This window comes from Protomyctophum bolini, assembly GCF_963924005.1.
Source record: "Protomyctophum bolini genome assembly, chromosome: 23".
In the NCBI taxonomy this organism is placed as follows: Eukaryota; Metazoa; Chordata; class Actinopteri; order Myctophiformes; family Myctophidae; genus Protomyctophum; species Protomyctophum bolini.
In genome coordinates, this window is record NC_137884.1 from 6,553,412 (window position 1) to 6,570,384 (window position 16,973).

Genomic DNA, 16,973 nt, shown 5'->3' on the forward strand with positions numbered 1-16,973 from the left:
AAATATCAATAATTAATCTGAGGAGAGCCTCAAGGACCCCTGGGCGTCCACGGACCCCACTTTGAGAACTACCAAGTTCTAACTTCTAGGGCAGTGGTGATCAAACATTTTAATGTCAATGACCCCCAAATGTATACGAATCAGGCCGCGTACCACTATTTAAGACTTTGTGACAGGGACGACAAGGGTATTTATTTTTTTGTTAGATCAGATTTAGTTCTATACTGTAGGTGGGGAGATACTCTCAACAGTGGGGAGAGTCAAACCAAAAGGTTCAATGTTCTTTATTATTGCTCAGAAAAATCGCTGTGTCTGAAAATATATGGTAAACAAAAGTTTATATGCTGCCACAATATCCAAAAAGCAGAAAAAGGGTATTGTTTTTTGTTACTCAACAATAAAGAACACTGAACCTGAGCTTCACTGTTTGTTGGATGTGTAGATGAAAGGACACAAATTCTCCTTGAAAATGTGACACACACACACACACACACACACACACACACACACACACACACACCCTAACAACCCTTTGTCTCAGGTTGCTTGTGAATGCAGTCCAAAGCTGGTGGTAAACTCCATGGCATATGAGACAGATAGCAGACAAGTATCAGAAGGCAAAGTTGAAAAGAACTTTGAAGAGAGAGTTCAACATTTTGACAGCATGTAAAAACAAATCTTGGAATAAAGTTTTCCAGAAAACTTTATTCTTTAGAATCGACCTCAGGTCTAAATGCTGTAAAGGTGATGTAGTAATTGATCTTTTGGCATTTGGCATCTTTGACAAGAACTTATTTTTGGTGCTATCCCTTTTGGACTAAGTGTTTGACTGTACTCTGTTGCTGTCTAATAAACTAATCAATCAATCAATCAAAATTGGTCGGGGGTGCCCTCGTTCCCGGGGGTTTGCGGGGAGCTGAAGGATTTCTTAAACTTTAATCCGGTTACGTAGGTTGTTCAGGTCTCTGTCCTGGAGGAAAGAAGTGCTGCATTCCATCACTGAGTTGGTGATATAATAGTGAAATCAAACTGTTCCTCGTTTTGGCGGGGACCTCAAGGAGCCCCTCAAGGATCTCGGGGGTGTCCCCACGTTCTTAGCCTTGATAAGGCGTTGGAGACTGATCCAGAGCTCCAGAGCCTTGATTTGATTTATCTGAAAAGCATTAAATCCATATGGCTACAGCAGTTTGAGGACTACACAAGAAAGTCTGGGGACTCATTTCCATTTGGCGTCCTCTCACATTTAACATATGAATAAGTCATTAAATAAATAATGAGTAATTAATTAAATAAATGCAATACAAATGACGGTATATAAAACAAGTGATCCCTTATCTATACTAGACTAATAGCCCTGTATAGGAGAACCTTTTTTAATGGACAGGCCTTTGTCTGCTGTTAAATAGACCTCAGATTGGATGTCAGTTTGACACTGGTTTTGAGGTCGTACCACTGTGTGGCTCCGATTGTGTGGCTCCGATGTAAGTAAATTATCTCACATCTGCTACACTGGCTCTGGTGAAACTGTTGTGTAACCTCGTTTCCTCAAGTAAAACATGTCTTTAAATATATATATTTTTTAAATCACACCTGTGTGAAGTGAGGGGCGCTCTTATTATACATCATCGTACATCATCTCATGAACTGAATTTATCTGATTGTTTAGCCGATTTGCTCGTCTACATATGACGTAAATGTCCCCTTTCATTGTCAATGGCATTTAATATTTGCATTGCCACAAAGTTACGTCATATTTGAGGCACATATGACCTAATTTCTCCTTTCATTGTCAAATGGCAAATGTGAGACGTGTGGGGACAAAAGCTGTATATAGGAGGGGCTAGCACCCCTCAAAAATATGGGGAACTCACCATTATGGTCTTATTGACCACGGTTAACCATGGTAACCCTTGATTCTACTGGGAGCCCGTTGAGCTCTCTGAACTGGTTCCTCCCTACATGGGTCCTGGGCCCCATCCCAAATATGACCCTGATCAGTCTATTCTGAGCTGACTGTAGCTTGGTTTTGATAGGTTTGATTAAGCCCTCGAACAAAGATGTACACCCTGGCTTCAGCGCGGCTCCAGCTGCCGCGTGTCGGCTGTAATTGTTCCATTCTAACCAAGGCTGTCAGGCCAGTGGGAGGAGCTGCACATGTGCGGGTGGACAGTCTGCTGTTGGACTCTGAACAGCATCAGTTATGTAAGCCCAGGTGCCAGAGAGAGAGAGAGAGAGAGAGAGAGAGAGAGAGCTCCTAGCAGCCAGCCAGCCCAGAAGTAGATACAGTAGACAAAACATTGGCCATTATTTGCCAAAATTTGGTTTTCTAAATCTCACGATATTTATACAAATGGGTAAAACCATGGGTGGTCTAGAACAGTGGTTCTCAACCTTGCAACGCAAGTTCTTGTGAGTTTGGAAACCTGCCATTTTCACGACTATTGGCTCCGTCTTATATTAGACAATTTGGCAAATATACAATTAGACAGTTATATCATTTGTTGATTACTTTTGATGCAGTAATGGTCTTTTACCCCTGTCTTTAAAGGCATTAGAAAGTTCTTAAAAGTCTCTAAATTGTCACTTCACTATCATGTGGGGAGGTACTCCAAAATCGTGATCGGCGTCAGACCCAAAACATGGTCCGACCCAGGACACAGGAAGAGATGGGCGGTGGGGGTCTTTCAGAGCAGAGTGCATCTGTCATGCCGTGGCCAGGGGACCCGCTACATGGTCCTACCCAGGACACAGGAAGAGATGGGCGGTGGGGGTCTTTCAGAGCAGAGTGCATCTGTCATGCCGTGGTCAGGGGACCCGCTACATGGTCCTACCCAGGACACAGGAAGAGATGGGCGGTGGGGGTCTTTCAGAGCAGAGTGCATCTGTCATGCCGTGGTCAGGGGACCCGCTACATGGTCCTACCCAGGACACAGGAAGAGATGGGCGGTGGGGGTCTTTCAAAGCAGAGTGCATCTGTCATGCCGTGGCGAGGGGACCCCGCTACATGGTCCTACCCAGGACACAGGAAGAGATGGGCGGTGGGGGTCTTTCAAAGCAGAGTGCATCTGTCATGCCGCGGCAAGGGGACCCGCTGGGCTCTCCATCAACCAGACAAGAGATGAGCCCACGGTAAGGTCTTTGATTTACAGCGCAGGTTAAACAACCCGCTGCCTCTGGGCCTTGACTAATGACACAGTGTAACTGAAAAGGAACGGAACGGTATACAACATATATCACTCATACCATCACTTCGGTTTTATAGCAAGTTCGATATTTCATCACCAAAAAGTCCAGAGATGGAGATGGGAGAAGGGGGGTAAATCTATTGCTCAAGAGTGCGCTTCATAAAAAGATGGAGGTCCTCAGATATTTTTAATAATATATATATATAATTTTATTTTGAGGAGAGTAAGGTTATTATAGCTAACTAAATAAACAAGAAGAAAATAAAACTAGATTACATTGCGTTAAAATATGAAAACTTTAACCTGATTGTGCGTTTACAAAACTATATATACTAAAACAATAATAGTTAAAAAACCAAAAGTAAAAAAAGCTAAACCTTTTGAAAAAAAGAAAAACTAAATAAAAAATTAAGAACGAATGACAAATGCAAAACTCTAATAACCTTGGGGGCGGAAGGAGGCAGGTGTCATTTTGGACGGCAGGACGCCCCGTGAGACCATTGCTGCCTCCTGTTTGGTCAGCAGAAAACAGCAGATGGCTGCAGTCAGGCAGACCTGGGCTCCCACAGGGCCCGGGTTTGCTCCTGTCTTCCTCTCCCCTCTCTTTCTCCCTCTCTCCCTCTCTAGCCCAACAGTAAACATTTAAACATCCTTCTGATTAAACACCGCCTGGAGGCAGGCTGGCGTTGCTCGAACATGCTGCTTAGGGACCGTTAGCGAGACAAAAAGGTCATCCCTGCCTGAAGCATCACCCAGCACCAAACGAATCACAGGAGAAAGGTGTTCAACTCAGTTACTCTAATGCTGTATGTTACGACTTGCCATGTTATATTTTTTTGGTATATCATTTTGGTATTGATATTCATGAGGAGTTGGAATGTATTATTTTGATTTGTGGCTTGTATTTTATAGTTTCCTTTTGTGTTCCTAATAAAGTGGTGGATGCTGAGAGAATGTTGTTGATTTGGGTGTGTCGCTGATTGGCTAATTGAACCCAGCCTGTGGTCGAGATTGACAGGTCTAGCCTTTAACCTGCCCTTAACTCCCCATTCGATGTCGATGTCCACGCCCTAGCTGTCAATTCATTTGTCACTGCTGTTACGCATGTTTCATGATAAATGCTTTTTATGTGATGTATTCCCATGCTTTTTTGTTCTTGCTTAATGTAAGTCACTCTGGATTAAGTGCGTCTGCTAAATGCCTAAATTGTAAATGTCAAACTCCCCGCCCAGCTTCCCTCACCCGAACGCGGGCCGATTGTGTTTGTGTACTCTCGATGCACCGCGGTGTATTTGAACAGCCTCCGTAATTATTATAATGCCAACTCTGAGAATCTCTAGGCTATCCCATGAGCAGGTAGGACTTTATCAAAAGCACACTTTGGCAGGACCACAAGGCAATGATGGACCATGTAGACCAAGTAGACGAGTGGTTTTCAAAAAGGGGGGTCTGAACTCTCTGCTTTCCACAATTGGGGACAGAGACTAAAATGAAAATGAATGGGGCGCCTGTTGGCCTATAGTGGTCCAGGTGCATGCCACATATAGGCTCTGGCATGACAGCGCGTTGCGTGTTCGAGTCCCGTTCATGACAACCTTTGCTGCATGTCTCTCCCCTTCTCTCTCTCCCTCTTTCCTGTCAGTCTTCACTTGAAACTATCAAAAAGGGCAGAAAAGCCAAAAACTAATCTTAAAAAAAAAGAAAAGAAAATTAATATAATAAATCAATAAACTTAAAAGCAATCATAATTTAAATTAAACTCGAAGATTGCAGTGTCAGTTTCAACCTTGCATCCCTATTGTGAGCAAAAGTTGATCGGACTTTCCATCTTCCACACGATGTTTTCAAAACCCAAAAAGAGGAGAAATGTTGTTGTTGTTGTTGTTGTAATCCATCTAGCCATTACTCTGGAAGGTTCAATCTGTTATTCTGCTAAACCAAATTCCTATTTGATATGTGCAATGAATATGTATGAGTGCAGTGATAATGAGCTACAGCCAGTCGAATCTGTGCTTCACTTAATTCCTCAATATGACAACAATTTGCTAACAAACACCCACAAAAAAGGCCCCACTATGAAATAAGTGGCACTGTGATTAACCTGGCACTAAAACTAGTTATACTATATAGCATAATAAATGCCAATAAATAGCTCTGCAGATGATTACAATGAATGAATACATACATACAGTTTCATGAATAAATAAATACAAAAAATACATAAATGAAATAAATACATAGGTGCATCGCTGCAGTCCAACTGAATACCCTCTTTATTGACACTATACAGTGTCAAAAATAGCAAAATGTGCCTGGTTACATTTGGACCTTATAGTTCCGTTATGTTTGCTATAAGTTGTGGACATATCAGGTTTCCTGATCTCGAGAGGGTGCACCTTCGGGGAGGAAATAAATAGACGATGTGCTCTCGAGTGTGTCTGTCAGTGGGAGTTCTGGCTGACTTTATAAGTGGAGTCACTGCCAGCACTTGATTAATTCACCTGGAAAAAAGTCTGAAGCTAATTAAGAAGTGGAGCTGTTTAACTGTGGTAAGAGGCAACGCTGACTGATTGCTAATCAGAGAATCGTCCCGTCTCAGCCGCTTTGCCGCGCCCGCCACTAATAACACGGCGGGCAAATTATTAATGTTTACATAAGCGTTAATGGCTTACGGTCGGTTATCCCCTGCTATGTGTCGTGACCTTTAATAGCTGGAACCAGCTTGTACTGTAGATCGGCACATTTTGGGGGCGAAGAGATTTGGTGTTGGTCGTCGTGAGGAAAAAGTACAAGTTGTAAGTCAAGTCCGTTTCTTTGAGAATAGAGTGTTTAAGTTAGTTTGCCTCCAGAGAGTATACTGAGCAACTGGCAATGATGATGCTATGTATTGTATTGTATTTTATGTCTTGTATGTATTGATGATGAATTGAATACAAAGGGCAATGAACACAAGCAATCAAGGCTTTGTTGTGTTATCACTTTAGCATTGCTTGTACGTGCTGTACAGTTTGCAAACTGTTAATATTCAATCAATCAAAAAAAGGTGGTTAACCTTGCTCTTTGGCAAGCCAATATAAGCCAGAATTAAAATCTAAAGCCAATCTACAAGCTTGCAGTTTGTAGACTATTATTCTTTTAATGATTAAGACAATTAGGGGGTTTAATGATTAAATGCTTGAGTTGGCTTGGCGATGCTCATGAAATTCTCTGCTTCTTTGGCGTCTAGGTGGATTTATGTTTGCCAGGCTGATGCATTCATGATAAGCAGCTTGGACCCCTCTGTGCGTGTGCGAGTGTGCGTGCACACATTTTCCTGGTCCTCACAAGAAGAGAAAGAATATGATTCCAAATGTTTTAAGGTTAGGATCAGACACTTATAGAGGTTACGTTTAGGAGTTAGTTATACCTGATTTATACTTAGTTGCACGCTGGTGCCAAGCGTCGAAGAATAGCCGATGTGTGAGCTTGTAGATCTGTTATTTTTCGGCTACTAGAGGTTCAGGCCGCTATGCAGCCCTGACATGTACAGTACACCAGTGGTTCTCAACCTCTTTTTTAAATTCATTCTATAATTTGTTTGTACTGTATTTAAATTAACCCCCAAAAATAAAAAAATTTAAATGAAAAATTAATTGAAAAACCTCACGTATTAAGTAAAGTAATACAAGTGTGTGTGTGTGTGTGTGTGTGTGTGTGTGCGCGCGCATGTGTGTGTGTGTGTGTGTGTGCGTGCGCTGATGGGAGATCAATCTAAAAGTTTAATGGTAGCACCACCATACTTTGCAAGACAGACCTCGCCAGGGGGGGCCGTTGCCAGGCAACAGTGTAGGCGGCATTGCGTGAGAGGCAGCAGCATATTCAGATTGGTGAGAGGACCAGCTTGTGTGCGTGTGGGACCATTTTCCTGGTGTTCACAAGACAAATGGTTATTGTGTGTGTGTGTGTGTGTGTGTGTGTGTGTGTGTGTGTGTGTGTGTGTGTGTGTGCACGTGTGTGCATGCATGCGTGTGTGTGTGTGTGTGTGTGTGTGTGTGTGCGTGTGCATGCGCTATGCATGAACGGAGCACACTGTTACCTGTGGAAAAGGACAGACTTCACCAGGGTCACCACGTCCCGACTGGCATTGTAGCCAGCACACACAATGGCCACGTGAATCGTCTGAGGAGGTTGTGAAAGGAGATGTGGAGAGGGAGAGAGAGAGAGAGAGAGAGAGAGACAGACAGACAGACACGCAGAGAGAGAGGATCAAAATGGTGGCAGAGAAACAACAAAATCAAGTCTCTATAAGTTGTTGAGCAGAGTCCCTCTGGGCTCTATACCAGTCTACTCCGTTATTCTCTGAAAACAGCCAATCTACAAGCTCTACAACATTGCAAGCTTGTTGATCTGCTGTTTTTGGTTCCCTCTCAGATCAAGGATGCCGTTTTCTCTTTCTCAAGAATGGTGTCTCCATTCTTGAGCCACTTGGTCATTTTGTTGTATCCTTTGGAGACGGTAACACCCCTGAATGAAATAAATAGGCTCTATGAACAGCAGCAATATTGGATATTAGTGTAATCTTACCAATTACACTAATTAAGGCTCTATTCCATTTAGTTTATTAGTGGTTCCCATAACTCTTGATAGTATACAAATGGAACTAGCTGGACCTTATGCGTTAATTTGTACACTCTCAGAGTTACACACCCGTAAGGGGCCATTTGGAACCAGTTCCCAGTAAGTCTCAGCCAACATGCACAATATCAGTACCGTGACTCCGTTTGACCAGAATGGAACAGAGCCTTAATAAGCCTTAATTAGCATAAGTTGTAAGATCTGTGAAGCAAGAAAGGAAGCTGGCCAAACTTCTTTCCAACATGGCTTCTGTGCAGACTCCAGTCCCTGCGCAAAAACAATTACTTAGAAAAATTAACTCCCTGCGAGTGGAGATTAGGAGGACACACCGAAAGCTCTGCTCAAAGCACAAAGCGCCGTTTTGTTCCAGCAAAGCGGATGGTGTTTACAGCAACATCACATATTGGAGTATTCATTAACCTGCCTCATCATCAGCATTGAGGGAAGAGTTTGCATTAAGCCATAACAATATCAAGCTCATCTCGTACGGCTCTCATGGTGTGACGGTGTCAATCAGTGGCAGTGCTCAATGTTAGCTCTCATGGCGTCGACAGTGCTCGATATTAGCGGTAGTTGCTGGTGAGCCTAGTGGCATGAGCCTGCTGGAGAATACATGACGTCCCTCTTTGGCAGAAACCTGGCATATCCAAATTACATTGCTTATTGTTGCAGATTACTAGGAAACCTTGCGTTTTTGACACCTAGCCCACAATCCCTGTCACTCTGTCACGTCACTCGCAATTCCCGTCACTTACCCCAGGCCAGAGCCTGCCCCAGGCAAGCCCCCAGGTCATCGTGACATCAGCCCCCTGGTCACCCCAGGCAAGCCCCCAGGTGCCCAGGTCATTGGGATGAGGTTAACTGCCACCTTTCTAGCCCTGTTGAGATCTCTATCCTCTGGTTGGATTTCCATTACTATGGTCTCCAGTTGATCGTTATTGTTGTATGTCTCCAGCTTGACTTTTTTATGAACTACAGCCTGGTAGAGATTACTTTTCGAAACACATTTTCGAATGCAGTCCCATTAGTGTCTCCGAGTTCTGCCAGTGACTGTACATTGTGACCCAGCAGGACCTCTGCGGTTTCCAGGGGTCCGTAGAGTCTTCAATTTTGATCTTCAGTAGAAGTCTGTATTTAAAGCACCCCTCTGCAACACCTGGGACGCCAGGTGTTGCTGTTGAACCCTCTTGAGGTGTCGTGGGCCTAGTCAATGAAACACCTAAGATGGAGGGCGCCCACCTGACGACCCCAATGAAACCCTTACCCCTTCCCCCCCAACCCTGTGGTGACTTTCCTCATTCCCACCCACGTTTCTGACTGTATAAACGGATTGTAACACCCAGTTCCATTCAGGTATTGGCTCAGGGAGGACGACGCCCTTGACATGCAGAGTCCACGGCACTTTGGGTAATACCATCATATCCTGTGTTTGTAAAACCTTTGCATTTGAAACAGAAGCATTTTCTACTCTCCAGTTCTTCAACTTTCTTGTTACAGTCTGCACTGGGACACGCCTTGTATATGCAGTTGTACATTCGAATGTCGTCCTGCCCCGAAGTTATTTGTGCAGCCGCGCCTGGCAGCCGGCGAAAACTAGAGTTCTCAACAGGCCCGGCCCTACCTGGGCCCTCATCAAACCCTGTACATTCAATACACTGCCACCCTTAGATCTCCATATATGGAGATCACACCCTGTACACTCAAGATACGCTCAAGACCTCGCCCTTTAGGGCGAGGTCGCTTCTCGCACCCAGGCGTCTTACTGACTGGTGGTAAGGAAATGGTGTATTAATTTGCACAAATGTTCGTACAGTGTAACGCTGTTGGCTCAGTTGAGGTGTGGCTCAAATAAATCAATATTGGGCATTGTCCATTTCTCGCGTGGTTTTGAGTGTGCCGTTTAGCCCATATATGTGTGCTTGTTTACATGGCTGCCATGTTGGATATGGCAAAAATCAAGCAACACAGATCGATATGAGCCAGACGCTCTATACTAGAGTCAGGCAGCAGAATTCAATCAAGCTGTGTAACTACCAATATTTAATCAATGAAAAGTATTAACACAAGCTTGTGACTGGATAATAACTACATTGAATGCATTCATTGGAGCACAGGATCTCACCACCATTCCCTGAAAATATATTTTTAAAGATATATATAAAGGTTTCTACCCAACAGCGACTATAAGCAGGGTATGAATCACTGGAGCCAGACAGTGTCGTTTGGCTGGGAGACGGGTGAACGGAGCCTCCAGGCTGCAGGAATCTTGAGGTTATAGCTTCAATTTTAACTTCCATCTTCTTATCTCAGCCTGACATGCAAGACATCTGTTTCTCTCTCTCTCCCCAGTCCCCCTCCCTCCCTCCCTCTCGTTTTGTCACTCACTAGTCTGGTCAGCAGGCTGCAGCCTCATATTTCATAACGTCACCTATTACGAAGCCACGTTGTTGCTGATACGCCATCAGCCAGCCCCACTCTGTCCATGCTTCTCTCACTGAGACTCAAGAGTAAAACCTACGGTAAAAAGTAAACATTAATTTGATTCAGTAGCCCACTATGTCAGATTCAGTAACAAACGGCCGTGTCTGGGGTGAGTTAAAGGGTCAACCAGATCTTATTTTAATGACGTTTGGGAGACTGGAAACACTTTCCTGGGGGGTTTTTTATGTGGGAATTATGTGTTTTTAAATATTTTAGTATTTCAAACTTCTCATTGGTCCGCTGTGCCCTATAGAGCACTTTGCATACGGTGTAGTGAGTGATTGACAGGACAGCATAGAGAGGGGAAAATGTAAATCAGGGGTGGGCAATTATTTTTCCCAAGGGGCCAAATGAGAAACAGAAAATAATATAGTGGAGGGCCGGCAGCCCTATATTAATATAATTTCTATATAAAAATGGCATTGTTTTGACTGGTAAGATGTTATTACCTCTGACTCCAGTAAATAAAATAAAAGCAATGCCGTTTTAGTCCATGCATTAGGCAAAATTTGAAAGTAGGTTTTTTTTTTTTCATTTTCCAAGTAACCTTTCCCTGTCCGGTCAGTCAGCCAAAGGGCCGTGTAATGGCCGAGGTCTGATGTAAATGGTGGACAATGGAGGCTCGTCCCATATAGAGCACACAAGGCTTTTTTTTATGTGATTGACAGCGTGTGGGCGAGGGAATCTGCCCTGAATGACCTCTCTTCTTTTAGCGCATGATTAATCGCTATGAAAATGCAAAATAGTGGTCTTGCCCCAAAATCTGTTCCTGCAGAGGATTAAACGGGGATGTCACAATTAGATTTGTGCAATGCTTGGTACATGCACAATATAATAATAGCCTGTCCTAGATAATACAATATGATTAACCCCTAGTGTGTGCTTCACTGCACGCCAGTCAAAAGGAGCTATGGGAAAATGGACCGGAACAGGAAACAGGCAAGGCAGTGTTAATTTAAAACTATGACTAAAACTAAAACTATGACGAAAAAATTTCATCGACTACCTAGCTATTTCCCTGAAGAAAACTCAATAAAAAAAACTAAGCTATGATGACTACAACTAAGAGTAAATAAATTGACAATTTCATCAACAAATAAAAAGTAGACTAAAATGTTAGGCAGGGACTGGTGGAGAAGAGTGATTTTATGTTCGGTTGCGCTTTCGTCGACAAAATCAATTGTAGACTTAGTAAACTAAAACTAGACTAAAACTTTTCAGATGACTAAAATCTATCAAACTAAATTAAATGTTATTCAAAAGACTATGGCAAACCTAAATCAAAATTTGCTGTCAAAATCAACCTTGTGTAAATCCGGGACTAGTTATGCATTGAGACATGCCTAGAACAGAGACGCTATGGTTCATGTGGTTAAATTGTGTGATTTTAATCCTTGTGTTACTCATTTACTACCTCTATTATCCTTCCGTCTGGCAGAAACCTTGTACCTCCATATTGAACTTTGCATTTTCCTAATAATTTTTAACTTTACTTAATAATGCAAGAGTTTCTCACAAAAGTACTGAAGTAGCACAAGTTCACAACGCGTCGCATAGCTTGTAGATTGGCCATTTTTACAATTTTAAAATATAGTTTTAAAATAAGAATAGCAAAGGAACGGTTTTGGAATTTGGACATACAAGGTTTCCACCCGACGGCGAATGCATTCCCTCACAACGTAATTAATTGCAGCACCTTGGCCTACAACATAGAACATACTGTATTCTCTCTCCAACAATGACATTCCCTGTAAGCTCACTGATGAATACAACTCACTCACATCTTACATGCAAAGTGGGTATGCTAGAAACTAGAAATCCCATCTCATACAAAAAAAAATCTAATCAAATGTTTCACTTTCTGCTGTGTGTAATGTACAGTACACCACCTTTCACCTACAGCCCCTTTAAAAAACGAAGCAAACGGAGTACTCTTCAAGTGGACCAATAAAGCTCATCACACACGCGTCTGTGGTGCGACGCGTTGCCGCGCGGCGCCGCCTGTAAAATAGAACTGGTTCTATCGGCGCACCAGGCGACGCAGCGCGACGCGGCGGACGGAGCCGGTGTGCGATAGGTTCATTGAAAATAATGGAGGCGGCTGTGTCCGCCGCGCGGCGGACGCAGCCGGTGTGTGGTGGGCTTAAGTGGGACAACAGAAAAGGGACACTTCTCTGTGTCCACATTGTCAGTCCACCTGAAAAGGGACTCATTTCTATCCCAAGTCTTTCTTCGGACTGCGCCCCGGGCCAGTGTAACACATGGATGGTGGGCGCACCGAACCTATGAACCTTTTTGTCTTTCTGGTACACGTCAGCTCTGGCGGGGCCTCAGTCATCTGTCTGTTGACACCATGTAATTCCTGTGGAGCTCAGGATTGATTATGGGTAGTTTTCAGCAAGATGGCGACTGCAGCACTTTTCTCCACGGTAATAATTTGGCATTTTGATGAAATAACCCACAGAGATGGTGAAAATGTTGTGCAGATCACAATTCAACACAATAAGTCACCAGCGCAGGCAAAGTTCTGTGTTGTTATTTTTAGCGTTCCACAATAGTATGTGATCTGTTGATGGCAAGCCTAGAGCAGGGATTAAAGTGGGTGCCGTGGCACCCTAGGGTGCCTTGACACAAGTCCAGGGGTGCCTCCGAATACTTTGATAATATTTGGAATATACTTTGTGCATTGTTTTTCAGCCTAATGCTTGTAGGCAGCGGAGGACCCACAAAAGAGTTGTTTTGGTCTGCGCGATGTAAGAACAGGGAATAATAATATTCTTAATACAGGATTTTGTCTAATTTTGAGCAGAAAAAGGAGTATTAAGCGCGCACGTGCACGTCGAATTTACATTTAGACTGTTCTACAATGCGAGTAATTAATTATGGATTAATGCCAATTAACCAAATCTTGTAATCTCATTTTGGCACAGTGGGGTGCAGTAGCCATTCACAAGATTTTCTCATCTCAGCACAGATCGTGTTAAATAATTGCGGCGGGGGAAATAAAAACAATGCGGTTTCTGAGCAATATTAGACTAAATTTGTTGCATAAGCAAATAATGCAATTGGATATAATTTGAAGTTTGCCATATTACTGCCCAGCAAACTTGTGGCTGTACTGTGAGTAAGTCATATTATAGCGTGAGAGACAGGCTGCGTAAGGCAATTTAAACAACAATGCTTTGCTTCAAACCCAGTCAGCAGTGTTTTAAATTACATCTTAAGACTACTAATATTAACTGTTGCTGCCCCCACCCACACACACACACACACACACACACACACTTTGAGAAGTATTAAATAAATGCATTTCCTTTTGGGAAATGCAGACTATTATGTTTGATGTTTAAATTTGAGATTATATTACAATTTAACCATTTAATTGAAATGGTATGTTAACCTCAATAACCGTGCGTAGCTTGTCTATTTTCGCCGGTGAGATTTGGAGTAGAAATAAAAAACAGTGTACCTTGCACCTGGCGGACCCCTGCAAATTATAGGCTTTAAGTGATTAACCATGGTGTCCCAATTTTGGGCAAATTCGTCAAAATGTATACTTTAAAAAAAATTGTTAAAATAGCAGATATAGCATTGTGAAAGTATGTCCATGGCAAGCATACAGGTATAGAGAATAGGTCTCAAGTAGTTAAGAAGGTGTTACAAATCCAACGCTGTGTACAAATGTAACCAAGTGGATCATCATGGGTCCATTAGTCTCAATGGATACATGAACACAGATGATTTGACTGTGTGCAGAGTTTTACACAACACCCAGCTGTCTGACAGGGAACCATACCCTAAGAGAAAACCAATACTCACAATGGGGTGAGGATTAGGCCGCGAGACGCCCAAAGCCAAGTCTTTAATCTATCCAGTGATTTTAACTTAGAGCCCATACTGCACCACTATTTAAAAAACACCCTTCATTGGTTCATTATGACTGAAACGTTTTGCAGTTGCAGACAAAATAGATTATCGACATTCTCATTTCTCAGCTGTTCCCGTGCCAGAAGCTGGGTCTTATAATCTTTAAAAAAGAATTGAGAGAGAGAGAGAGAGAGAGAGAGAGAGAGAGAGAGAGAGAGAGAGAGAGAGAGAGAGAGAGAGAGAGAGAGAGATACTGTCAGAGCGGTATAAAGTATATAGAGTATATACGGTATATGCGGTATAGTGTGTTCTAACAAACACATTTGTTCTAACAAACACATCCCAAACAGATTTTTAGCTCAGGGCACCCCTGTAAATAATGTTTTCAGCCATGGCACGCCTGAAACACATTGTTACTTTATAGCACATGTCATAGTGTGGTAAGTGAATATGTAAATGTCCCCCCCTAAGAGAGAGGCACACGCGCACACACACACACACACACACACACACACACACACACACACACACCTCTGCTGCCTAAATCCCCCTCAGGGGTAGAGTGGCCGGTAGAGCAGCCTGATGGGAATCATGAGGTTCCTAATTCGATCCCAGACTCCCCCAGACCTAGCCATGATTCATGACTCTCGTATTCATACGAGAGTCATGAAGTAACTGCACCCTGTTTTTGGCGAACGCTACATTTACAAAGAATTAAAATATAAAAACATTCGCATTTCAAATATAAAGTACTCACAATTTGTCCCACGGGTGTTAGTTAGTAGCAGCACCAGCGATTAGAATTTCTGCATCCCGCGTTGTTTAATAAAAAGCATTTTTATCCGAGCTGTTATTTTCCCATTGGCTTTCAACTACGCGCCCCTATCGGTCGGGAGGAGGGTGGCACTCGGTGTGTTCGATATAGGTACTCTGACCGCCCTGCCAATACAGACGAATAGGCGAGTGCGCTCCCGGTGTGCAACTGTGGATTTCCCAAACGAACCCCATTTGAAAAAAGTAGCCGGGGCGCTCGGACAAAAATGCTTTTTATTAAACAACGCGGGATGCAGCAATTCTTATCACTGGTGCTGCTACTAACTAACACCCATGGGACAAATTGTGAGTACTTTATATTTGAAATCTGAATGTTTATATATACGGAAATCTTGTAAATGCAGCGAGCGCCAAAAACAGGGTGCAGTTACGTCATGACTGTCATGATAATCATCATGGCAGTCATGTTTCAGGGCTACCCCAGACCTAGTGTCGAAGTGTCCTTGAGCAAGACTCTGAACCCCCAATTGCTCCCGATGTGCAGGTTGGTGCCTTGCATGTAGGGCTGTGCGATATGACCATAATCATCTGGACGATCGAAAATGTCGCAAAACAATCGTTACGGCAGTATTTCACGTCACAGCTCCCAGGCACACTGCTAATCTATGCTGCTATTTCATAACAAACATGAAGGGAGACGATAGCCGACTAGATTCAGAGTGGGATAACCAGCTGGTTACTGTTGTAGAGTCAGGTTTCATGCTGGTCAAATTGATACTGCATAGTTCTTCGCATAGTTTTCCACAGCGATGTTGTTGAACAAAGAGCGTGTGCAAACACTTCTGCAAACACACAGCCTCATTCCTCCTACCTGCAGTCCTGCTGCGCGTCTTCTTGTCTTATTGTTCCAAATTAATTATTTCAACTGAAAAGTCCATAATTCAGCAACAGATTCCTACAACAACACAAGCGCTGACTGAAAAAGAATCCACTCGACCTGCAGTTGACTGTGCATGTAGAGTTGACGACGTGTTGTCGTCTATCACTCTGTTGACTACCTGTAGTCTATTAAACATCGTTAACCCTCCCGCCCGAAAGTTTAACAAACTACACTCACTGAGCAACAGCGAGAGAAAGTGGAACATGTTGAATCTGAGCTTATGAGCTTAAATTAAAATGAACAAACTGTGGAGCAGTGACATGAGGTAATACTTTTTCCTTAGACAATGTAATGCAGACATAGGCCTGCATGTAACCTACTTCTGTGTCTGGATGGGAAAATTTGAATAACTGATCTCAATAACTAGATTGAGCTATATCGTGATATGATATTTTGTTATATTGCCCAGCCCTACTTAGCATGGTTTCCTCGGCCGTCGGTGTACGAACGAGTGAATGTAATGCACAAATCTACGTGAATCGCTTTGGATTAAAAGCGCTAAATAACATGGCTCACCTCACACTTCTCCACGGCCGGATGCTGCACGCAGTCGGAGCCGTTGGCGGCCGCCGCGCCCGCCTTCTGGCCCTCGTTGTCCCCGGTGCCCTCCTCCGAGTGGGTGCGGCTGCGGTTGCCATGGCGACCACCGGAGGAGGAGGAGGAGACGTGCGGGGGCCGCGCCGCCGGGCCCCCCCCCCTCGGGGGCCTGCTGAGCTCCTTGCGCAGGGCCCGGTTCTCCTCCTCCACCTCCCGCACCCGCAGCTCCAGGGCCTGGCGCTCCCCGCCGCCTCCTCCGCCGCCCACCAGCGTGGACGACTGCTGGGGTTCCAATGGCGACAGCGGCAGGAGCTTCACTGTAGGAACAAAGACATTGATTTATTGGAGATTCTGACTTTCAATTATTGTACATAGATTGTGTTTTGATTGTATAGTTCTCCACTTCTTGCTTTGGGCAATTAAAACGTACGTTTTCTCATGCCAATAAAAGCCCTTTGAATTGAAATTGAATTGTAACAGGGAAAGACAGAGGGAGGGTGAGAGAGAGAGAGAGAGAGAGAGAGATGGAGTGCAATATTAATTCCTCAGAAAACCTATTAATTTCTCTATGACTC

The 16,973-nt window shown here is 43.6% G+C and overlaps 1 protein-coding gene across 2 annotated transcripts in view; it reads right to left on the minus strand.

Moving 5' to 3' along the window:
* large1 (LARGE xylosyl- and glucuronyltransferase 1) overlaps nucleotides 1-16,973 on the minus strand; it is a 106,502-nt gene that overhangs the window by 52,920 nt on the left and 36,609 nt on the right. For both annotated transcript variants that reach the window (XM_080757330.1, XM_080757329.1), the window contains exons 3-4: nucleotides 16,378-16,715; nucleotides 7,261-7,343 (exon numbers count right to left, since the gene is read on the minus strand). In XM_080757330.1, the coding sequence (XP_080613456.1) occupies nucleotides 7,261-7,343; nucleotides 16,378-16,715 (421 nt within the window). The remainder of the gene's footprint in view (nucleotides 1-7,260; nucleotides 7,344-16,377; nucleotides 16,716-16,973) is intronic.